This window comes from Ambystoma mexicanum, chromosome 10 (genome assembly GCF_040938575.1).
Source record: "Ambystoma mexicanum isolate Mex_15411 chromosome 10, UKY_AmexF1_1, whole genome shotgun sequence".
Classification (NCBI taxonomy): Eukaryota; Metazoa; Chordata; class Amphibia; order Caudata; family Ambystomatidae; genus Ambystoma; species Ambystoma mexicanum.
Genome location: NC_090932.1, coordinates 1,484,135,130 through 1,484,159,394, shown reverse-complemented (window position 1 = coordinate 1,484,159,394; position 24,265 = coordinate 1,484,135,130). Strand labels below are relative to the sequence as shown.

General features: G+C 46.0%; 1 protein-coding gene across 1 annotated transcript in view; it reads right to left on the bottom strand.

Moving 5' to 3' along the window:
- CFAP251 (cilia and flagella associated protein 251) overlaps positions 1–24,265 on the bottom strand; it is a 1,318,836-nt gene that overhangs the window by 506,318 nt on the left and 788,253 nt on the right. Inside the window, exon 13 of the mRNA XM_069619593.1 lies at positions 630–781. Coding sequence (XP_069475694.1) covers positions 630–781 — 152 coding nt within the window. The remainder of the gene's footprint in view (positions 1–629; positions 782–24,265) is intronic.

The window sequence follows — 24,265 nt, the reverse complement described above, 5'->3', positions numbered from 1 at the left end:
TCCAGAGAAATAGTCAAATCAGATTTAACTGTTAATATGCCAAAATCGTGGCCTACACATGTTTCGGTCTTTCTGAGATCTTCATCAGGGCCAAATAAATGAACTTGATTGTTGTTACATAATCAATTATTATAATTTGGTACTTGATGGTGTTCAAGAGAAAAGCCCAATTTATATGAGAGCAATGTTGAGCACATTTTGTAACAATTCTTGAATTGCTAATATCCCAGCTTGTGGATATATATGTTGATGCTGTCCAAAATATTCTATGAAGCGTATTTCTTTAAGACACCTACCTGCACCACATTAGCCGCACTCAACGTGCCCACTAAAGTGGCCAAGAACTTAGAGCAGCGTGTACTTTTAAAGTACAAGCCAGTGCTGGAAATTGACATTATTAACTGTGGGACACCACCAACCATAGGGGGTGGGGTTTAGGTGGGTGGCTGCTGTGAGTTAGGGGTGGAGGGAACTCAAGAGATTTTTCTCAGCCCCCCTCCCCATAAAATAAACAACAGCCAAATAGCTCAGAAACCACGCAGCCACTTTGATTGAAATATACACATATATGGCCATGTGATATGGCGCATCGCCAGACACATGTTAGAAGGAGGCTTTGAGATACTCACTGCTGTTGCGAGATACTGGGAGTCATGTGAAAAGGTGAGGTGGGTGACCGTCCTGCGGGCAAATTGGAGAGGCTCTGGAGAGTCGTCTTCCAGGGTCAAGGAATCCATTATGCACAGACTTCCATCAGTGAAGCCAGCTGCCAACAGTGATCCTAAAGGAAGCACACAATAACACATCAGAGCCGTTGGCCTACCATCAACACAGACTTTGAGCAGTTAGTCAGATGGCAGCCAATAGTGCATTCAGTGGGGGAAATATGTGTTAAATAACATCAACGTGTGGTATGTGTGCACTGGGGCCAAAGGATCCAATCGCAGTGAGGCTTATATTCTTTCAAGATTGGTCAAAAAAAGCATCACTGACCTCTTTAATAGCACAGGAGAATTTAATTGCACGAGATATATATATAAATCAAAAATGTTTTTTTAATAACAAATGTATTGTTAAAAATTATAAAGTTATTATAAAAACACAACAACCTGAAATTCCTCCAGTTGTTGCATCACACTTTGCTGAAGATATTATTATCCCCTAGTTGGGACATCCCAAAGTGCCAAATGTGTATAAGCCACTAGTTGTGACAACTATTATCATCCTCTAGGTGGCAAGTGATGGGAGATAGATGGCCCTCTCAGCCACCCTGTGGCACCCTCTTAGGTAGCTACACCTCTGAGAAACAAAAGACAGCCCTCATAAACACTGCAACATTTTCCTAACTATGAGTCACCTATTGACTGCTTCAAAAGGAGAATACCCATGATCATATCAGCATTATGCAGAATATAGTCCACTTGAGGATATTAAAAGTCACCTAGGTGTCTGTGTAAAATTGTGTGAAATTGAGAGGTCCTCCAAATGTGTATAAACCTTGTCCTTAGTTCCCTTATTAAAGCCAAATGTGCCAACCCCACTCAAATGTGATAATAAAATGATATCACTATGCTACATTTCTGAAGTTCAAATGCCTGCTGGCTGCTGACAATAATAGCTATCACTTAAACATCTAATTAAAGGAGATTTATTAGCGCTCTCTTTATTCAGTTTACTGGGGGAGGTCAGGACAGGTGCTTATGTACATTATTAGATGTTTTTAGAAATTATCAAAGAAGTTGTCAGAGGCCGCTATCAAATGGATTAAAGTATGTTGGATTAGACACAAGTGACAGTCAGCATATCGCCTTCTTAATGTTCCTGTTCGCCGCACCAAGCCTTCTTTTCCTCAAGTTCTTTTTGTATTCAGCTATACTTTCTACCACTGATATATGTTTTCCAGGATGCTTCTCCCAGGAAGAATATATTGTTATATTATCATGTATACTTTCTTATGCTATCCCCTGAGATACGTGAAATAGATCAATAATAAACAATGCTGCCACAGAACAGATTAAAATTATTGTCTTTATTTCAGCACTTGATCAGTTCATAGCACCAACTACTAACAGAGGAAGTGAAGCTGAGCACACAGTTCTGGTATTCATATATACCAGTCGCAAATCCTAGTGCTTCACTATCAGCCTCCTGCTTCTGCCTTATGGTAGGGGTACTCCATTGCATAGATTATTGAATGCCTTGAACATTGGCGAGCGATCAATAGAGATAAAAGAACTTCAACGTCAAACTTAAAACCGTTTCTCAGGTATTTGCAGAAGGGTGTGGCTTTGGCTGTAATGGTTTTTGTTGTTGGCATTGATCCTCTAGAAAAATGAGAGCCCTTCAGGTACAAATAGGGATTCATTATCAAACATGTGGTTAATGATTTTGTTGTAAACTGAATTAGAAAGTCAAGGAGAATTCCGGGTCACAGTTGCAGCAGCATTTAATGAGATGCACACTGCCATCTCCATTGAAAGTGACTATGATGTACTCAGGGCTTTAAAGCTTGGGCAAGCGGCCCTGCTCCCTGCGTAGCATAGCTACAAACCGTCTTGTGTTGTGATTGAGAATCCCCCATGCCAAAACCTGGCATTTAAGGCAGTAACATTTTGCACTCTGGGAGACTGGGGCATCACTAAAACTCAGTAAATATGGACAAACAAGTACATGTAATGCAAGTGTTTCTGGTTAAAACCTGTGAGTTTTGGCACGAAACACTCTGTGCCAGATGGACAGAGCTTGGGTACATATTGAGCGTCAGAAGGGTTCCACTTTTCTATGTCCTAGCACAGCGGTCCCTAATAGAGAAGACTGCATAGCATGGGCCCTTCCCTCTCTGATAACCCAATCAATCCACTGTCCTGACACACCTGTTCTAGCAGCGCTCAATGCAGAAGTCTCGGTCAGGGACCAGACCATTGACAAATAACAAAATGACAAGAAAACAGAGCCTGTCACCTGATGTCACTTGGGACTTTCCAAGAGCTCAGCAATTGAGGGGAGATGAGACCTTGCAACCTAAGTGTTAGGAAAGATTTCGTAATTGTAGGTAATTTTCCTTCCATGTGGCAACCCCTAAACTTTTTGCTGTTGTTTTTCACCTTGTTCTTGACTTTGCCAGAGAAGTGCAGCCTTCTGCCGCACTCCTCTGGGCTTTCGCTCCTTTCTTACGGGGAAACTGACATGCCCTTAAGACAGTCAGTACCGGGGAACGCTGTTTCCCGTAGTTTCTTTTATCATGTTGCAGCTTTCGTGCAACATGACACAAGAGGGCACTGTAAGCTAAGTTACAGCTCTCTTGGATCTCTAGCCTTCTACAGGCCCTAGATACTCGTTTAGGATTGTATCTGATCGGTGCAAGTGATTCAGGGACGGGAATGGTGGCAGCGATCGTTTCTTGTGTTTTGAGCTCCTTTTGGCGTTCTAAGCGCGTTTCTCGCGCTTAACCCAAAATGGTGGCCTGGCTCCCAAAATGGCCAGACCACGAGGCTCCTTTGTCCTGTCCGCTGACCGTCTTGCTCCCTTCACCTTCCCCAGGTCGAGCCGACCCGGGGCCTTCCTTATTTGGGCATGTACTTTCCCGCGAAACACGGATGCTTTCGCGGGCTTCTACATGTCTTGTGTGTGCCTCCAGGATGTGGGCTGGGATGTCTGGTCCCAATACACATCCTGGGTGCCAGAGAGTCTAGGATGGTGTGAATGCCTGGGACCACCGTGGTCCGTGATTGGTCCACGAATGGTGTGAGTGTTGATGAGCGGATCTCCCATTGGGTCCCCTCCGTTTTGGCGCGAAGGGAACCGTGGATAAGAGGGGGCTGGAAACACCACTACCATGTCGATCTCCTGAGTTCTCACGAACGAAGGAATACAGGAGCCAAGTATCCTGCAACCAAGAGGCTGAACCGAGGAATCGCTGGTGACCCGCTGAAGGACTTCTCCTCTGCACTGCTGTCGTCTTGTGAAACCCTTTTCACCTTTGATCGAACCAGAAGGCCTGTACTGGTACTTCGACCCTTGGAATAGCGGGAACAGCTATGCTCGGCATCTTCACCATCTCCTGCCAGTAAGCCTTCGGAAGCGTCTCTGGGCCATCCAGCTGACTGACCAGCTTACACGGGAGTCTTGCTCTGTAACCGCCGCTAGGTTGTGTAGTATTTTGAGTCCTTGTCACTCTCACACGCTTCGTACACTTGGCGTTCCCAAGTCTGAAGTGAGTAGTGTACATTTGGCTCAGATACACACGGCCGCTCCGTTGCCCTGCTGTGGTAACAAACTGTGCAGGTTTCTTCGATTGGGACGTCTTTTTATTCAACACGACGACGAGGCGTTCCCTGCTCTTCTGAACCTGCCAGCTGCTGAAACTGACGCGGAGAAGCCTGGGTCTGCTTGCATCGGGGACCGGTGAGTAGCATAGCTAGGATCTGGTCGCCCTCCTGCAGGAGCCCATTGCTTTTCCCCGCTGTGTAAAACAGCACCCTTTTCCGTACTCGCGCTCTGCCTCTGCCCACTGTGGAGGCTGCGCTTGAGTCGCGGAACTTGTTGTTCTTCTTTTGTGCACTAAACTGAACTGCCTGATTTCCCTCAAAGAGCTTCTCCTTTTGCCCGTTGGCACCAGCGCGTGCAGGTAGTTTTGAGCACAAAGCTCCACTCTTCGCAGGGCTCGGACTTCCATCTAGTTAGGTGCATCTGAAGGTGAACTGGGTCTAAGCATTATTTCGCACTGCCTGTTTTCCCTCCCTTTTAGGTGGACTACACATTTCGTGCATCTAACGCTTGAGACTGTCGTATTTGTATATATATTGTGTTGATATGGTATGTGTTGGTTTACTATCGTTATATTGTGATTTTCTCGCTACGGTCATTGTTTTAAAGGCCTTGAAATAAATGTGTATATATTTTTAGTATAACAACTGTTTGGAGTAGTTTGTAAGTGATCTTGCTTTGTGTGCTCATTGCGGGCTTTCAGTCACCCTCACCCCTCGAGACCTAGTCTTGACCGCCGCGATCGCTACCTTGATTGGTCTGGCTCGTCCAGAGGTTACCCGATTCCAAGTAATTAGGTTGGCCTTCTGAACTTCTGCGCCACCAGGACAGAGTTCAGAAATCCGTCTTAACAAATTGGTGTACAGCGGTGGGATACGACTGAAGGTATCCAGTGTTGCGCACGAACTAAGGCATTTCAGGTTATTCCAACCAGGACACGTAGTGAATTGTTGTAGTATAACTTTAAAAAGGCCATAGTCCTATCTAACAGTATGGAAACAAATACCTTGTTAACTTTCAATGCTTCCAAATCAGAAACATTGAAAAAGATGTGTGCGGAGAGAGGTGTTTCCTCTCAAGGCACGAAATTGGAAATGATCCAAAGAATCGTGGCGTGGCAAGAAGCGCAGCTTGACGCTATAACTTCTGAGGACAGTGCGGAAGGTGGTGGGGCTGCTCTCACTGGTAGAACCGACGGTTCTGCTGCCGCACTGATCCATCGCGACCACGAGGACAGGGAGGACGAGATGTCTAATGTTTCCTCTGCCAGTGCTGATGGGGAGGCTATGCTTGAATTCAAGAAGCAAGAGCTGCGGTTTAGGCAGCAGGAGCTTGAATACAGCATAGCCAAACTAAAAATCGAGCAGGCAGAAAAACAAAAAGACAGGGATCACCAGTTGGAACTGGCCAAGCTTCAGTTTGCAAATGGGTCCAAGGGTCCTGGATATGGGTCTGGGGCTTCCTCTCATCCACGGTTTCCGAAAGATCTGCTCAGTGTGTATGAAGAAAGGAATGACATTATGGACTGGCTGAATGCGTTTGAGTATGCATGCGAAGTTCAACAAGTTGACAATGCTGATAAGATTGCCTGGTTACTCAGCAGACTGCCTCATTCTGGCTGTAGTGCCATTATGGAAATGTCGAAGGCTGAGCGAGCTGATTTCGCAATGTTAAAGCAAACTCTCATTTTAAAGTTTGGGAAGACTCCGGCCCAATATTTGAAACGTTTCAGAGAGTATAAGAAAAAGGAAGGTGGTACTTGGGTATCTTATGTCACTGAGTCCTTGAAAAACTTAACTGGCTGGGTCGAAGGTTATAAGGTTTCTACCTTCGAAGGCATAATAAATCTTGTCATGCTGGAACACATTTTTGCATCTTCTTCACCGGAGCTTAAGCAGCATTTGGCCGATTCGAAGGAGATAGATCCTAAGAAGCTGGCCATTGCAGCAGACTTATGGGTGTCACATCGAGTGTCCCATAAGGACAAAACTCATCCTGGTAAGCAGGAGGAAGGGAAAAAGTCCAAAGATATGGAGGGTGGAGAATCTGCTAAATCTTCTTCTCATAAGGGCCACAAAAAGAAAAGTAAGGGTAAGACACAAGAGAACTCACAGGGTAGTGGAGGTCAGCCTACGAAACAGAACTTTGGTTACAATAAGCCTCCCTATGTAAACAGACCCAATGGATCTTGTTTTGCTTGTGGAGCAACTGACCACTTGAAGGGGGATCCCCGGTGTAAGGTTAGACCTTTGGGGGTCCACTCCGCTAATCTGGCCTTCTCCTCCTACGAGGAAGAAGAGATTACAGGAGCATCCTTCTCCTCAGACTCATTTTCCAGCGGGATAGAGGCTGAGGTAGTTTTAGTTTCCCTGGGTTCCTGGGAGCCTAAAGTCGCAGAGGCTTATGCTAGGATTCCGGATAATACCAAGCACTACTTTAAAGACAGTGTGCTGATCAATGGAGTAGATACTCCAGCTCTTAGGGATAGTGGGTGCAGTCGCACTGTAGTGGATTCTACCTTGGTAGACTCAGAGGAAGTTGCCAGAGCTACTCTGATGCCCACTAAGTTGGCTGACGGCCCACTCCGTATGTTCCCAGTAATACCTGTAAATCTTACTTTAAATGGTACAGCAGTCAGGATTCCAGTGAGCATTCAGAGAAACGTCCCGGGAAAGGTCTTGTTAGGTAATGATCTCAGAGCTTTAGGGCTTGTAGGAGACACTGCCGAAAGACCCTACACACGGTCTCAAGCACGGGCAGCATTGGCCAAGACCAATACGCCGCCCCAGCCGAAGGGGAAACCCAAGGCGAAAGGAGTCGACAAGTCAAGACGAGGGAAAGAGAATATTCCCCCGAGCTCGCCTACCACTGCGGTGGAGGAAGTTGGTCAATCGCCCGGGCCTGACGAGGAGGTGGCGATGCCTGAAGTATTTGACCCCAACGATCATCCTGAACTAAAAGACTTGTTAGTTGAAGGAGGTCCTGATAGGGACGAATTCAGTAAAGGCCAACGTGAGTGCCCATCTCTGGAAGGCCTAAGGAGACAGGCCTGCTCCCAGCTTGAGGGTGAACCTCCTGGGACGCATAGGATTTATTGGGAAGGTGGACTCCTGTATAGTGAGCCCACAGAGTCTACAGAAGGAGACCATAGGAGGTTGGTGGTTCCCCTTGCTGTTAGGCCCTTCCTCCTGCAGTTGGCGCATGAAGTTCCCCTTGCTGGTCACCTTGGTATGAAGAGGACCAAGCAAAGGTTATCCATGCACTTCTACTGGCCCAAGATGGGGGTGCAAGTAGAAAGTCACTGCAGGAGTTGTGCCTCCTGCCAGTTGTCTGGTAAGGTTGGCGCGACAATCCAAGCTCCGTTGGTACCGCTCCCAGTTGTGGGGGTACCATTTGAAAGGGTAGGGATCGACATCGTTGGTCCCCTTGACCCGCAAACATCCTCAGGCAATAGGTTTATCCTGGTGCTGGTCGACCATGCAACCAGATATCCTGAGGCCATCCCATTGAAAACTGTAACTGCCAAGTCAGTTGCAAAAGATTTACTTGGCATATTTACTAGGGTTGGCTTCCCTAAAGAAGTTGTGTCGGATCGTGGCAGCAACTTTATGTCGAAGTATATGCAGGCTATGTGGAAAGAATGTGGGGTCACCTACAAGTTCTCTTCTGCATACCACCCCCAGACCAAGGGTCTGGTGGAACGTTTCAACAGAACGTTAAAAAGCATGATTGGGGCTCTGGAGGAACCTCAGAGAAGAAAATGGGATCTTCTTTTACCATGCTTACTGTTTGCCTACCGAGAGGTACCACAGGAGGGTGTTGGCTTCAGCCCCTTCGAACTTCTGTTCGGTCATCCCGTACGGGGACCCTTAGCCATCGTCGAAGAGGGATGGGAGATGCCCACTCCCCCTGTTACTACCAACGTAGTTGATTATGTGCTAGGGCTCAGAAAACGGATGGTACTTCTGATGGGCTTGGCTAGTGATAAATTGAAGGCAGGACAAGCGCTGGTGAAACATTGGTACGACCAGAAAGCTTCCCTCATCAACTTTACACCTGGTCAGCAAGTCCTGATCATGAATCCCATAAGGCCTCGGGCTTTACAGGACAAATGGTCAGGCCCTTACACAGTGGTGGAGCCCCTGGGTGAGGTTAACTATTTGGTGGACCTTGAAGGCCTGGACAGGCTCCAAAAGTGTTTCACGTAAATAGGCTGAAGGCTTTCATCCCAAGAGTCGAAATCGCAGCACTGCTACTGGCTTCAGATGTTGAGGAAGAGGAGTCTGAACCTCTCCCCGACCTGTTCCAAAGCGGTCCTTCAGATAGCTCCTTTGAGGGTGTCCGAGTGGCCCCTCACCTGACTTCTGATCAGCAGGCTGAGGTGAAAAGTTTGCTTAGGCAGTTTTCCCCCTGTTTTCACAGTCGCCTGGTTTGACACCTTGGTGCAAACATAACATTGACACAGGAGACAGTGTACCTACCAAAAGTAGGGGATACAGGATGTCAGACAAAGTACGGTCTTATATTAAGACCGAGGTCAACAAGATGTTAGACCTTGGGGTGATTGAACCCTCTAGTAGTCCTTGGTCCAGCCCTGTGGTTTTGGTTCCAAAGGCAGGCACTTCTGAATTGAGGTTCTGCGTGGATTACAGGGCTCTGAATGCTGTCACCAAGACAGATGCACACCCCTTGCCTCGAACAGATGAGCTGGTGGATACTTTGGGTGCCTCCAAGTACCTCAGCACGTTTGACCTCACTGCTGGCTATTGGCAAATAGCTTTAGCAGAACATGCCAAGGAGAAGACAGCATTTTCTACTCCAGACGGCCTTTACCAATTCCGGGTAATGCCGTTCGGGTTGAAGAATGCACCTGCCACTTTCCAGAGGCTTGTGAATCATGTGTTGAATGGGTTGGACGAATTCTGTCTTGCATATCTGGACGATATAGCAGTTTTCAGTGCCACCTGGGAAGACCATGTGAAACACCTCGGGATTGTGCTCCAGGCTCTTCAGAAAGCACACCTGACCATAAAGGCTAGTAAATGCCAGATTGGACAAGGCTCAGTGGTTTACCTTGGACATGAAGTAGGTGGAGGGAGGATACTGCCTCTTCCCAGTAAAGTACAAGCAGTACAAGACTGGCCTACCCCCACTAGGCAAACTCAAGTGAGAGCCTTCTTAGGACTCACGGGGTATTACCGCAATTTTGTGGCAGACTATGGCACCATAGCTGCCCCTCTGACTGCCCTCACAACTCCGAAGAAACCCAAGAAGGTAACTTGGACCGACGAGTGTGAGAAGGCCTTCAATGGCTTAAAAGACTCCTTGTGCCAGGCCCCTGTCCTCAGGGCCTCTGATTATCAAAGACCTTTTATCGTGCAGACGGACGCCTCTGACACTGGGATAGGAGTTGTACTATCACAAGTAGATGAGAAGGGTAAGGAACACCCTATTGGTTTTATTAGCCGCCAGCTTAAGGACAGAGAGCTCAGATGGTCCACGGTAGAGAAAGTATGTTTCTCTGTTGTGTGGGCCCTAAGGAAGCTGAGGCCCTACCTCTATGGGACCCACTTCACTGTGCAAACTGACCATAAGCCGTTAAAGTGGCTAATGAACATGAAGGGGGAGAATCCAAAGTTGCTTAGGTGGTCCATAAGTCTACAAGGCTTCGACTTCACTATTGAGCATAGGCCAGGTGTCCAACATAGCAATGCTGATGGGTTGTCCAGAATGTTTAACCGACCTGAACAAGAGACTCATCCAGGGGTGGATTAGTTCCCCCTGTCCATAGTCTGGGAGGGGCGAGTGTTAGGAAAGATTTTGTAATTGTAGGTAATTTTCCTTCCATGTGGCAACCCCTAAACTTTTTGCTGTTGTTTTTCACCTTGTTCTTGACTTTGCCAGAGAAGTGCAGCCTTCTGCCGCACTCCTCTGGGCTTTCGCTCCTTTCTTACGGGGAAACTGACATGCCCTTAAGACAGTCAGTACCGGGGAACGCTGTTTCCCGTAGTTTCTTTTATCATGTTGCGGCTTTCGTGCAACATGACACAAGAGGGCACTGTAAGCTAAGTTACAGCTCTCTTGGGTCTCTAGCCTTCTACAGGCCCTAGATACTCGTTTAGGATTGTATCTGATCGGTGCAAGTGATTCAGGGACGGGAATGGTGGCAGCGATCGTTTCGTGTGTTTTGAGCTCCTTTTGGCGTTCTAAGCGCGTTTTTCGCGCTTAACCCAAAATGGTGGCCTGGCTCCCAAAATGGCCAGACCACGAGGCTCCTTTGTCCTGTCCGCTGACCGTCTTGCTCCCTTCACCTTCCCCAGGTCGAGCCGACCCGGGGCCTTCCTTATTTGGGCATGTACTTTCCTGCGAAACACGGATGCTTTCGCGGGCTTCTACATGTCTTGTGTGTGCCTCCAGGATGTGGGCTGAGATATCTGGTCCCAATACACATCCTGGGTGCCAGAGAGTCTAGGGTGGTGTGAATGCCTGGGACCACCGTGGTCCGTGATTGGTCCACGAATGGTGCGAGTGTTGATGAGCGGATCTCCCATTGGGTCCCCTCCGTTTTGGCGCGAAGGGAACCATGAATAAGAGGGGGCTGGAAACACCACTACCATGTCGATCTCCTGAGTTCTCACGAACGAAGGAATACAGGAGCCAAGTATCCTGCAACCAAGAGGCTGAACCGAGGAATCGCTGGTGACCCGCTGAAGGACTTCTCCTCTGCACTGCTGTTGTCTTGTGAAACCCTTTTCACCTTTGATCGAACCAGAAGGCCTGTACTGGTACTTCGACCCTTGGAATAGCGGGAACAGTTATTCTCGGCATCTTCACCATCTCCTGCCAGTAAGCCTTCGGAAGCGTCTCTGGGCCATCCAGCTGACTGACCAGCTTACACGGGAGTCTTGCTCTGTAACCGCCGCCAGGTTGTGTAGTATTTCGAGTCCTTGTCACTCTCACACGCTTCGTACACTTGGCGTTCCCAAGTCTGAAGTGAGTAGTGTACATTTGGCTCAGATACACACGGCCGCTCCATTGCTCTGCTGTGGTAACAAACTGTGCAGGTTTCTTCGATTGGGTCGTCTTTTTATTCAACACGACGACGAGGCGTTCCCTGCTCTTCTGAACCTGCCAGCTGCTGAAACTGACGCGGAGAAGCCTGGGTCTGCTTGCATCGGGGACCGGTGAGTAGCATAGCTAGGATCTGGTCGCCCTCCTGCAGGAGCCCATTGCTTTTCCCCGCTGTGTAAAACAGCACCCTTTTCCGTACTCGCGCTCTGCTTCTGCCCACTGTGGAGGCTGCGCTTGAGTCGCGGGACTTGTTCTTCTTCTTTTGTGCACTAAACTGAACTGCCTGATTTCCCTCGAAGAGCTTCTCCTTTTGCCCGTTGGCACCAGCGCGTGCAGGTACTTTTGAGCACAAGGCTCCACTCTTCGCAGGGCTCGGACATCCATCTAGTTAGGTGCATCTGAAGGTGAACTGGGTCTAAGCATTATTTCGCACTGTCTGTTTTCCCTCCCTTTTAGGTGGACTACACATTTCGTGCATCTAACGCTTGAAACTGTCGTATTTGTATATATATTGTGTTGATATGGTATGTGTTGGTTTACTATCGTCATATTGTGATTTTCTCGCTACGGTCATTGTTTTAAAGGCCTTGAAATAAATGTGTATATATTTTTAGTATAACAACTGTTTGGAGTAGTTTGTAAGTGATCTTGCTTTGTGTGCTCATTGCGGGCTTTCAGTCACCCTCACCCCTCTTGAGACCTAGTCTTGACCGCCGCGATCGCTACCTTGATTGGTCTGGCTCGTCCAGAGGTTACCCTGTTCCAAGTAATTAGGTTGGCCTTCTGAACTTCTGCGCCACCAGGACAGAGTTCAGAAATCCGTCTTAACACTAAGCTTAAGACATCAAGACAGTCCAATACATTTCGCGAGTTTTTAGGCCAGAAGAGAGAAGTAAACATTACCCTTCCTCATACTAATCTATTTGTTGTGTTTCAGTTGTTTGTGCTCATGGAAACAATGAAGAGGGAAGAAGTGAAACAAGCTAAAACCATATGAAACTAACATGTGTTTATACGTTACGCTATGTTGTTCCATGTTTTGTGAAAAAGTAGTGTGCACACTTAGTATGCCCAGTGAATAAAGGTCAGATTGCAAAAATGGCCAACCACCATAACCCAACTGATTGTGCCTGCTTGTTACAAGCGAATGAAAACAAAGTGCAATATTTGGAAATCATTCAATTACACATTTTTCAGAATGCCCATGCTTATGTCATGAAGCGTTTGTGCACGGGTATGGAAAGATAGGGGGTCATTATGAGTTTGCCGGTCCAGTATTAATGTGCTGGTAATAACAGTTACCGGCACGTTTCCAGATCAGCAAAGTACAAGTTTGTGGTGGGGAGCCTGATTTACCTCCAGTTCAGAGCTGGAGGTTAGTCAGGCGCCCCACTGACAAAAATAACAAGTTACTTACCCATGGTAAAGTTCTTTCGACTTGATGTTCCTCCCACAAATCATTTCAGATATTTCCATATCCAGCTGCTTTGGAAATATTTTCCAGCTGAGGGCGCTGCGCGTCGATGCCTGTTGACTCGATGTCCCTCAGGGCCTCTGTCTCGATGTCGACCTCATCGATAATATATAGCACGCGTAGCGACCGTTGGCTCCAGTTCTGTTTTACATGTATAGGATTTCCTCCTGAAAGAGCGAAGACTGCAATCACATGGAAAAATTCTACTGCGGGGCAGGTTAGGAGGGTTGATGAGGAATATGTGGGAGGAACATCCAGTCGAAAGAACGTTACCATGAGTAATTGACTTGTTCTTGGAATCCATTGTGTCCTCCCACGTATTTCTCATTTTATGATAAACTTCAAAGCAGTGTATGCATTTCTGGAGGAGGTAGTCAGAATTTCCAGATTCATGATCATTTAGGAGTTCCTTTATATGTCTGTGCGCACAGAATGTAGCACTGGCTTTCCAAATAAACCTTCCCGGCTTGAGGAAGAGTCCAGATTATAGTGTTTGGTAAAAGTGTGTACAGACGACCATGTGACTGTCTCCCAAATATCTATAATTGTGACAATTCTTTTTTTAAGTAAAAGGAGTTAGCCTTGCTCCTGCTCGAATGAGCTCTAAGACCCTCCGGAGGATCCTTTCCAGCTAATCTGTAGCATTCAGATATTCCTAAAATGATCCATCTTGACAAAGTTTGTTTCAAGATTGCCATACCCAACTTGTGGGCTGTGTAACCTACAAAAATGTGGTCATCCTGTCTTAGTTTAGACATCTTGGAGATGTAGAAACTAAGTGCATGTCTTGGATCAAGCCCGTGTAACCTCTCCCTTTCCTTTCCAGGATGAATAGGAAAATAAAATGAAGGTAGAATTATTTTCTGAGTTAAATGAAACTCAGACACAATCTTAGGTAAGAAGGAAGGTTTAACCTTAAGGACCTCCTTATAGAAAATTGTGTTAGAAGGCTTGCATGGCCACTAAGGATGGTCTTTAAAAGTTAATAACCTTAAAGGACAGGAACGGATAGGCTCAAAAGGAGCACACATTTAGAAATGTCAACGCCAAGTTGAGGTCCCAAATTGGGACTTGAAAAGAGAACGAAGGAAATGTACTTATCAGTTCTTTTAAGAATTGTATAACTAGTGGGATCTTGAAGAAAGATACCTCTTCAGAGAAGCGCTTAAAAATAGAGAGCGCTGCCAGATACCCCTTAATTGTACCAACCTGTAGCCCCAGATTGGCCAGATACAAATGTCAACACTATAGTTGTACTGCATGTAAAAGGATCCACATTCTTATCCCTCCACTAGCTGCATAATTTGTTCCAACGGCAGCTGTACAAGGATTTAGTTGCTGGCCTTCTGGCCTAACAAAATCTCCAGGTGTGAAGGTTGAGAGAGAGAGTCTCTCTCACTCTCTCTCTCTCTCATATATACAGGAGTGGAAACTCGTAGTCCACTATGAACCCATCCCCTAGAGCTCCTCTTGGGGGAAATTCACTTGAGCAGTACCGCTCACACTTGCGGGTGACACCAGTCACAAACAGATCCACTTGAGGGGTTCCCCAAAGGGTGAAGATCTCTTGAAAGACTTCCTGAGCTAGTTGGGAGACTGCACTGCCTACTCAGAGCATCTGCAGCCATACTCTCCACTCCGGCTACGTGAACTGCTGATAGGAAGATTCCTTCTTGAATTGCCCAGAACCAGAGTTGCATTGCCTCTCTGCACAGTGGTTGTGACCCTAAGCCTCCTCTCTTGCTGTGGTAGTACATGGCTATTGTGTTGTCCGTCATTATCAGGATATTCTTCCCCCGCACAGATGGCAGAAAGGCCTGCAGTGCTAGTCTGATTTCCCTCATCTCCAAAAGGTTGATATGTAGTTTGGACATCAACAGGGACCAACGACCGCTGATTGTCAGATCGTTGGCATGTACTCCCCGTACTGTGTGTGAGACATCCGTTACTACCATTATCTCCGGCCATGGCTGTCAAAAGGGTTCTCCCTTCAGAATGTTGTCTTTGCAGGCCCACCACAGGAAATCCTGTGCAACCCTGCTTGGAACCTGAAGGAGATCTGACATCCTGCCTGAGAATTAGGACCATTGAGTCCTGAGAGCCCACTGGAGAGATGGCATTCTCAGTTGTGCCTCTGGCACCAGAAAAAAGCAGGATGCCATGAGGCCGAGCAACCTCAGAAAGTCGAAGGCTGGGAGACGGTGGCTCTTTGGAATCTGAGATGTTCCAGGGCCTGTTCGGGGCAACTGGCCCTGATCAGCCAATCGTCCAGGTAGGGGTAAGGGTGAATCCCCCCTCTCCTGAGACTCGCTGCCACCACCGGCATCAACTTGATATAAACCCTCAGGCGGAGGTCAGCCCAAATGGCAGAACTTGAAACTTATAATAAGAACTGCCAACGGCAAACCTCAGGTACTGTCTGTGCTTGTGATGGATTGGCACATGAAAGTAAGCATCCTGAAGGTCCAATGATACCATCCAGTCCTGAAGCCAGGGGGCCTGAAGGATCTGAGAAAGGGTAACCAGCTTGAACTTGTCCTTTCTGAGGAACTTGTTCAAGACTCTTAAGTCCAAGATGGGTCTCAAACCTCAGTCCTTTTGGGGAACTAAGTACGAGGAGTACCAACCCTTGGTCCTCTCCGCTACAGGTATAGGTTCTATAGCACCTTTCTCTAGCATGGTCAAGAATTCCTGCCTAAGGAGCAGATCTGGAACTTTGAAAGAGCTGTTCCCCGCTGCATGACTCTGAGGCTTTTTTTTAGAAAGGGAAGGCAGTAACCCTGGGCAAAAGTTTCCAATGCCCATGCATCTGAAGTAATGCCTCGCCGTTCTTTCAGATGCAGTGAGAGTCTGCCTTGTCAGGTCCAGTGATGTGACGCTGGCCCACCAGACCCCCCCAAGTCTGCCCGCCAAACAGTCTCAGTACTGATATAACTACCTAGCTGGCAAACCCAAGGGGAAAGGGGATATGGCGAAAACAGCAAAATGCAGATCTTCTGTGGCACCTCTGACACCCTCACAACTGGACTGGAAGACGATGATGTCTGAGAGAATCTACAAAATAATAACAGTTGATTAACTTCTGCACTGCTATTCTTAACTCTTATTATTTCCAAAAGAAAGCACCACCTCCTCTCACTATACTTGCTGCCTGTGCTCAATAGCTGATAGGATCTTATAATCTGCTGCTGCAAAAATCTGAAATCTTTGAAATGTCTTTAATTTCTTGCTTCTTCTTTAGAATATTTATTTTCTCAACGTATAGTTCAAATAGACTTCAATACTTCAATAGATCAGTATGACTTCAATATAGTGTTCACTTTCCAAATGTTTCATTTGTTGCATCAATTTCGGTGAACAGAAGATTTCTTAATTTATTTTCTGGTATATTTACAGTTTCATTAAAGTCTGTTGAAGAGAAATCCTTTTGTGCTGACACTTGCGGTAACACTTAAATCCGGCGGTAGCGCTATTACCGCTGGATTCAAGGGTCCGCCAAATCAGGACTTCGGCAGATTTCTCCACAGCTCTGAGCTGGGGGGAAATCCGCCAAAAATTTGCGCTCATACCGCCGGCGGGAAATCCGCCGGCGGTATTAGCGTGAAATTTCCCCATTGAGCCCAATGGGGAATGGGGCATTCCCGAATGGGCTCAATGGGGAATGGGGATTAACATTACCGCCAAACTTGTGATCTGGCGCTATTAGCGCCGGTGAGTTCGGCGGTAGGGCAGATAGCGCCGGCGCTATTAGTGCCGGCGTTACCTCCCAAGTCGTGATGAGTCTAACAGTCTTTACTTCTTCTCTATAATTGCCATATAACTTTAATTGTTAAATATTTTACTGCTGTATAATAAATGCTGTAAGAATTCTTAGAAACTAACTCTTAAATCACAAAGCAAGGACTGCGAAATCGCTCTTCAAAAAGAAAGCTGTTTTCTTTGAATTACGTTGCTTTTCTGAAATGTCTCGACTCGCGCGGCAGGTACGTTACGTTTTTTGGGTCCTTTTCTCTACCATGTCCGACGGCACACGCTGGGAAGGGTTAGAGTTGATTATTTCGGAAACAAACGAAATTAGTATAGATTTCTGTTAATTCAGGAAAGTTTGCGAAATTGCTTGGACCGCTGAATGCGCAAGTAGTTAGTAAATTATATGCGACGCTGAAGAGATTATCTTTTTCTCACAAACTTGCACGCGCGCACACATATACCAGCTGACTGTTGCTGCTTTAAAAGTCTTTCAGCATTAAAAAAGTTACGCTCACAGTAAACAGGAACAACTCTTAATTAACGTTCTAAATAAACAAACTCTATAACTTTTTATGAATTTTGCTGTTGCTTTAAATAAAGGACTTAGCTTTCTTCTTCTGTAACTGCAAAACTCTTCTGAATGTTTCTTCTGTGTTTTCTTTAGTTTCACTTCAGATAAACTGAATCTTCTTGGAAATTATATATATACTTATAACACAGCTAAAATAACTGCAACCTGCTCCATGAGCAACTAGAATGAAAGGCAGTTTAGAACTCCTTGTGGAATTCCAAACTACCTCACAATCCAACTCAACCAATCATTTCTGCTGAGCCTGACTTCCATCTTGCCCTGGAGAGACAAAGGCTTCCTGAAGTCTCATTAAGGAAAATAAACTAACAAGCCCATTCTAAATCATTTAAAACTAAAAACCATTACCCAAAGCTGACTCAGGATAACTACTGATAATAACTGCTACACTTCCAGTCAAAATGTTTGAATAAAATGCCACAGTGCGGAAACCTAAATGAGCCTTTTAGTTGTGTACTGTAATGAGGAAATCTGACCATGCACTGTGGGATCCTGACATGCCTCCCACCAGGGTCTTGTGAGCTAAGGCCTCAGAGAGGTTTTGAGGCGGGTGAAGCAATGGCTGATGGTAAAGTAGCCGCTGCCTGAGCGGTCTTAGTACCTCTTCCCCGTCCACCACGGGGGAATCTTTTTTGACCTCTTTGATTCGACAGTCCTCTCCCCCTTCCAACTGAGGAGTAAAAGAGAAAGGACCTACCCCTCCAAGGTGTCCCGGTGGGGCAGTTTTGTGGCTGTCTAATAGCAGCACCAAGGAATTTGGCTGGTGCTTTTGCAGTCTGAAGCTTCTACAGGCTCTCGTCAGCCTAGCTACCAAATAAATGTGTGCCGTCAAAGGGCATACTAGGAAGTCTGGACTGCACATCTAGAGCAAATCCGGACTTTCTTAACCAGACAAATCTGCACGTTACTGTACCAACCAATGACCTGCTGATACTGTCAGCAGTGTCGAGACCTGTCTGGAGGGATTCGCACATTGCGCCTTTCACATACTTGATTTAAAAATCTGCCTCTTCCCTCCCCTGCGGGGATATGTTCAGCCACCATTGCTATACATTCCCCAAAGTGTAAAAGTGAATCTGGCCAATGTGCACGTAGCATTCACTGACTTTAGGGCCATACTTGCCGCAGAGAAAACTTTCTTGGCCAAAGCGTCGTAACGCTTGTCATCTCGGTCTGGGGGAATAGTTGGGTATGCATTTTGTTTTGAAGTGGACGTGGCAGTCTGCAGTATCAAACTTTCAGGAGTCGGGTGTTTCATCAGATAGCCGGGGTCACTACAGGATTTCACTACAGGACGCCCTTATTTTAGATGTTAGGTTTTTTATTTACTGCCGGAATTAACTCTGGTATCTCCCAATTGGCATTTATCTGCCTTTGCAGAGACACGTGATAAGGAAGAATAGGATCTTCCTTGGGTTCTATATCCAGGATATCTGTAAAATCACCCTGTTCATATATTGGTGTGGGTCTTTTCCACCCCATGTATCCAACCACCCTGGACAGCAAATGTCTGTAAGGCCCATCTGCATGGTCAGTAGTATCCTGGTCTCCCAAATTCTAAATCTGGGGACGTATATAGTCCACTTGCATTTTTCAGGGACTCCTGTAGATTTTTGATCCTGGATTCCTCTGAGATTAAGGGTTCAGGGACCCCACATGTTCCATATTACAATATGGCCTACAGCCCAAATGGACGTGAATTAACAGAGGAATGCTCTACATCCTCATAAATAGAAGAAAGTGATTTAAAAAAGTCCTTTCTCGGTAGTGGAGTGTATGATTTTTCAATAATCCTCGATAGCGTTGATGGTGGCGCTGAGATTTTCGATCTGGGCATGGCTTTCATGAGTCTTCGAGGGTGTTGAGGCCGCATTCTCGAATCATTTTTACTCTGGGCTGATTTCCTCAGGCACTTTACCGGTTCTGGGGAGGAACTCGACGACAACGAAGATGGCGACCTATGGTGCCTTTTCTTCAAACGCTGCGATGATGACGAGTGATGAGAGCCACTGCGTGATCGCGATCTTTTTGTCTTCTTTTGACGAGGAGAAATATTTCTCGACTCGTCTGAAGATCGTTTTTTCAACAGAGTCGTCGATGGGGATTTAGACCTACCTGCCACTAACTTCCCTCTTCGCTCTTTCAGGGCTTTCGGCCTCATCGATAAGCAGGATTTACAGTCAAAGGTAGCATGAGAGGAACCCAGGCACCACAGATACACCCAAGAGGGGTCCGTAAGGGACATCTGCATCCCACAGTCCTGGCACTTCTTAAACCACAATCTCGGAGTTGATGACGCTGATGACGACGCCATTTGTATCGAAGATTCTCGTAGGGAACTGAAGGGCACTGTATCCAAAGCGATAGCTTTTGTGGAAAAACAGAACTAAAGCCAACGGTCACTGCGCTCGCTTTATACTGTCGGTGACATCGAGATGGAGGCCTCAGAGGGACATCGAGTTGACAGGCATCGACGCGCAGCACACTCTGCTGGAAAAAACTTCTGAAGCTGAATATGGAAATATCATAAGATTAGGAATACGTGGGAGGACACAATCCATTCCAAACAGCCATATTACCGGCACCGGTGTTAGAGGTGCCGGTAATACCGGCATCCACCCATGGAGCCCTATGGGACTCCTTTGAATGGGGATTAACCTACCCTTACTGGCACTCCATCTGCTGGTCCCGGCAGACGGAGTACCTACCGGTAAAGTTAAGTATGTTTGGTTGTATCCCACCGGATTTACCAGCGGGATACCACCAAACATGTAATGAGGTATATATTTCGCAAAGTCACGGAAATACAGATTAGCAGACTTTTCAAAAGGCTGTACTGAGTGTATTCGAAAAGGCCACACTAGCGCATAAGGTGACATCTGAAGCTAAAATGGCATATTGCGTAGTGACCTGCTGATTTGCACAGTTTAGCATATGCTTTAATGTTGGCGTACAATCCCTCAATCAAGGACTTCATGGGAAGGCTTTATGGTGTGTAGATTATTACTGAGAACATATGTTCTTTTATTCTCTACTGCATTCTAACGTGAATTGCAAGTGTTGAAGCAACATACATCAAAGGTTCAGTTGTTGAAAAAATGTGTTACATAAAGGTAGTTCTCCAGCATTGATATCTCCAGCGTTGATATCTTCACGACTGACACATTTGAATAATTCCCATTTTGTTTTGTTTAATTTAATGTAATTTTACATTCATATTTTATTATTATCAATGTGTTCAACATGTTACATGTTTATTATAAATGTTAACTTGTGAAAATCTTGTAATGTGGCAATAAGACCAGAGTTGGCGGGCCAATACCACCCCAGGTAATGCCCCCGGGGCCGTAGTTACAGGCCCGAGTGTAGTGAGGGCCTTAACAAAGCCCCGGGGGCATTACTGTGGGCGGTATTGGCCCGCCGCCTCCGGTCTTATTGCCATTAGCACCCCGGCCCGTTAGACCGGGGTGCTAATGGCATATTTTTTTATGTTTCGCTTGTTTCGAAACAAAAAAAAAAAAATGAAAAAAAATGGCCACCGGGAAAGGGAAAACGTAGTCCGTTTTCTCTTTCCATGGTGGCCATCGGGAGCGGATGCGCTGGGAACACAAGTGTTCCCAGTGCGTTTGCTCCCAATACCAGAAGAAAAAAGAAGGTAAGTGGGGTTGGGAGGGCGGAAGGGAGGGGGAGGGGGAAGGAATTTTTTTTTTTTTAAAAAGTACCACGGTCTCTGGCAAGGGACAATGGAAGCCTCCAGCCGTGTGGAGGCTTGGAGCGGGGAAGGCCCTGCTCCGAGTCTCCACACGGCTGGAGGATTCCATCATCCCCCGCCGGAGAGATCGCAGGATAGAAGGTAAGTCGGGTGGGGTGGGAGGTGGGAGGAAAAAAAAAGAAATTCTTACCTGAGTCCCCGGCGGGGGACGAAGGAAGCCTCCAGCCATGGGGAGGCTCGGAGCGAGGATTGCCCCGTTTCGAGCCTCCTCATTGGCTGAGGGGCTGCCACACCTCTCGCCAGAAACAGAGTAGCCGGCACGCACAGCATAAAAGGGAATACCGTGTGGTATGGCTCGCAAATGAGCCAGTCACCACGCAGTATTCCCGTTGCGCCACGCGTGCCGGGTGCTAATGAGCTATAACACACAAAAAAAAAGAATAATTCCCTGCAGTCAGACTGGGAATCCAGGGAATCCACTGCACACATAAATGTCATAGTAATAACACAGAGATAAATTTAGGATTATCAGACGTTACTGATCTACCTATGGATTCTGTATTTATTGATATCAATTTAGTATTGACAAATACATGTTGTCATCCCTTGAATAATTTCAGGCAGTCTTGTGATCTAATCCTTGCTGTCATTGATTCCAATAAACATCCTCTTTTGGATAATCAGACAAGCGTGTACAGGACACTTAAAATTACAGAACCGTGTTGTGGCTACGACCACATTTCAAGATAAAGGGGCTGATTCATGAAATTTGTGCGCCGAAAAACAGGGATTTGTGCACCATTCTGCCTGCAAATCCCCATTTGTTAAACAGGGATTTGAGGGCAGAATGGCGCACAAATCCCCGTTTTTCGGCACACAAATTCCATGAATCAGCCTCAAAAGATCTATTATGATTTTGCCATGATTCATCGTCCATTCAATACTCCAACACAGTATTTGATCAAATTTCCAGATCCAGAATATCGCCATATTTTCATGCGCTTTGAATTTAATTTGTTGGAGGCTCTGCGCAGGTGGGACTCTGCGCAGGTGGGGTCCTATTCGAGTTATTGCTACAAACAATAGGACATGTCGACTTTGTGGTGATTATGTGCTCTGCTACTTATGACTTGCAATTATCTGATTTGTGCACATTTTTCAATAATATTGAGGCCCTGGCCACTGACAACCTTTGGGCATAATTGATAAGTGGCAAATTCACAACACTAACCATTGTATTAATTCACGTTTTAATAAGTATTCATGAGTTACTGGCCAAAAATGAGTATAACAAATAGTTTTTCTAATATGTTTGATTGAATAAGAGTACCATACTTGATTTTATATGTATTAGATTAATTGAATTGTATACTACCCGATGATTGATAATTATATTAGGCTAAATGTGTGGCCTAATTTTATGTTGTGCTACTAGAATTGTTTAATGGGTTAGTCTTAATAAACTATAAACAAAGAAGAAAAAAAGATTGTCTTTTAATTTACAGCCTAACCATCTCGTTGTGGTCCTTTTGTTTCTGACCAATGAGGCGGTTAGACATAGGCTCCTCCTTAGGTAGCCATCTTAAGATATGAACAGTAGTTGTGCAGAACTCTCAAATTTCCAGTGGCTATGCATGAGAAGGTCATCCAATAGTGTTTTTTCTCGTATTCTGGGACTTGTAGTTTTCCCAAATTTCAAATAGTTAAGTAAAAGTCCTGGAATCCAAAGGGGAAACAGGTCTGGACCGCCTTTTCATGCATAGCCACGGGAAACTTGAGACCTCTGGTTGTATACCATGGAGGTAGGTATAGTCTCCCAGACATATCAGGGAAGCAGGCAGCTTGCCTGTTTATTTGAGAAAGATAGCAACATTGGAAAACTACAGTTACAGGTAAGAAATTAATTCTTCTCCAGCATGGGATCTTTCATAGATACACAAGGTTGATTAGAGTAGCAAACAGTGTAACACATGAAGAATATATGTAGATCAGTCTAGAACTAATTACTTCATGTTAGTGGGGATGATACATGTGCAATAAACAAGAAAATCTTTTTCAACCATCAAATCCTTTGCAAAAAAAAAGTATTTTAGATTATTTTACTTAATTGATTCTGCAATTATTCCTTAGTTTTTATACACACATTTCTTACAAAGTTCTTATTGTGCCATTTGATTCTTCAAATGATATCAGTATTGTGATGAATCTGATGATGTCATCACTCCTTTCCCGGAGTGATGACATCTCCTCATGTGGCCAGAGGATGGCAGCCGCTACCTGATCCTGACCCTGTGGGTGGCTATTTGGGGAGGATCACATGAGGAGAGGCGACCCTCAGGGGGAGGGCCCAGCATCATCAGATGAGACATGGTAACTCCCTTTCCCTTTTAGGGATACCCTTTCCATTCCTCATGCCTTGATGGCATACTGTGATTATCCCCTTCCACAACCCTTAAAGCCTACTGATAGTATCCCTCAATATTCTGTAACCTACACAATAATAAAAACTGAGATGAGGAAAGGGGGCAGAATAATGCTGAATACTCAGAAGAACCAGACGCAGTGGTCTAGTGCTTGGAGGAAGCCAACTGGCTCCAAGCAACTCCCTTCCATGAATGTAAGGAGGAGATGCAACCGGCTACTTGCTGCCGGGGGAAGCTAAACGCAGAGGCCCACGAGCAAGCAGGGAGACGGCGAGAGAAGGACTGCAGGATCTGGTTTGCCGTGCTGGGATCACAGCAGGAAGAGACCGCGTTAACCGAGAAGCAGTACCAACGCCGCCCGAACACAGAGAAGGGCTCTGGAGTGAAGCGGGAGCCATGAAAGATGTGGAAGCCGCCAGACGAAGCCGGTAAGCCTGTGAAGTGGAGACGGGACACCGGGGCGCTTCTGTGTGTTTGCCATGAGAGGTCCAGAGAACACCAGAGAAAGCCGGTGAGCCCTGGTAAGGGAAGCTTGGTCACTGGGGCACTTCAGCAACTCCACCAAGTACCGATAAGTGCCAGTTACATGAGTCAGGTGACCCTGAGCAAGTTGGGTAACTGGGACATTTAACTAAGAAAGTCAATGAAAGTTGGTTTCATACCCGTTACTTTGATAAAAGTGATAAAGGATATTGGAACTGTGTGAATACACGAAATACAATAATAGAGAGAGAACCTGGCAGAGGAGCATACCAGGTGTTTGGACATTTGACAAAGGAAATAAATGAAAGTGGGTTTGAGACCTGGTGTTTTGATGAAAACAATACAGAATATTGGAACTGCGTGAATACAAGAAATACAGGAATAAAGAAAAAACCTTGCAGGAGAGTATACAAGGTGTTTGGCGAGTCTAGAACCTGCAACCAAATTGTATAAAGGAATTACATGAGAGTCTGGCAGGAGAGTATAACGGGTGTCTT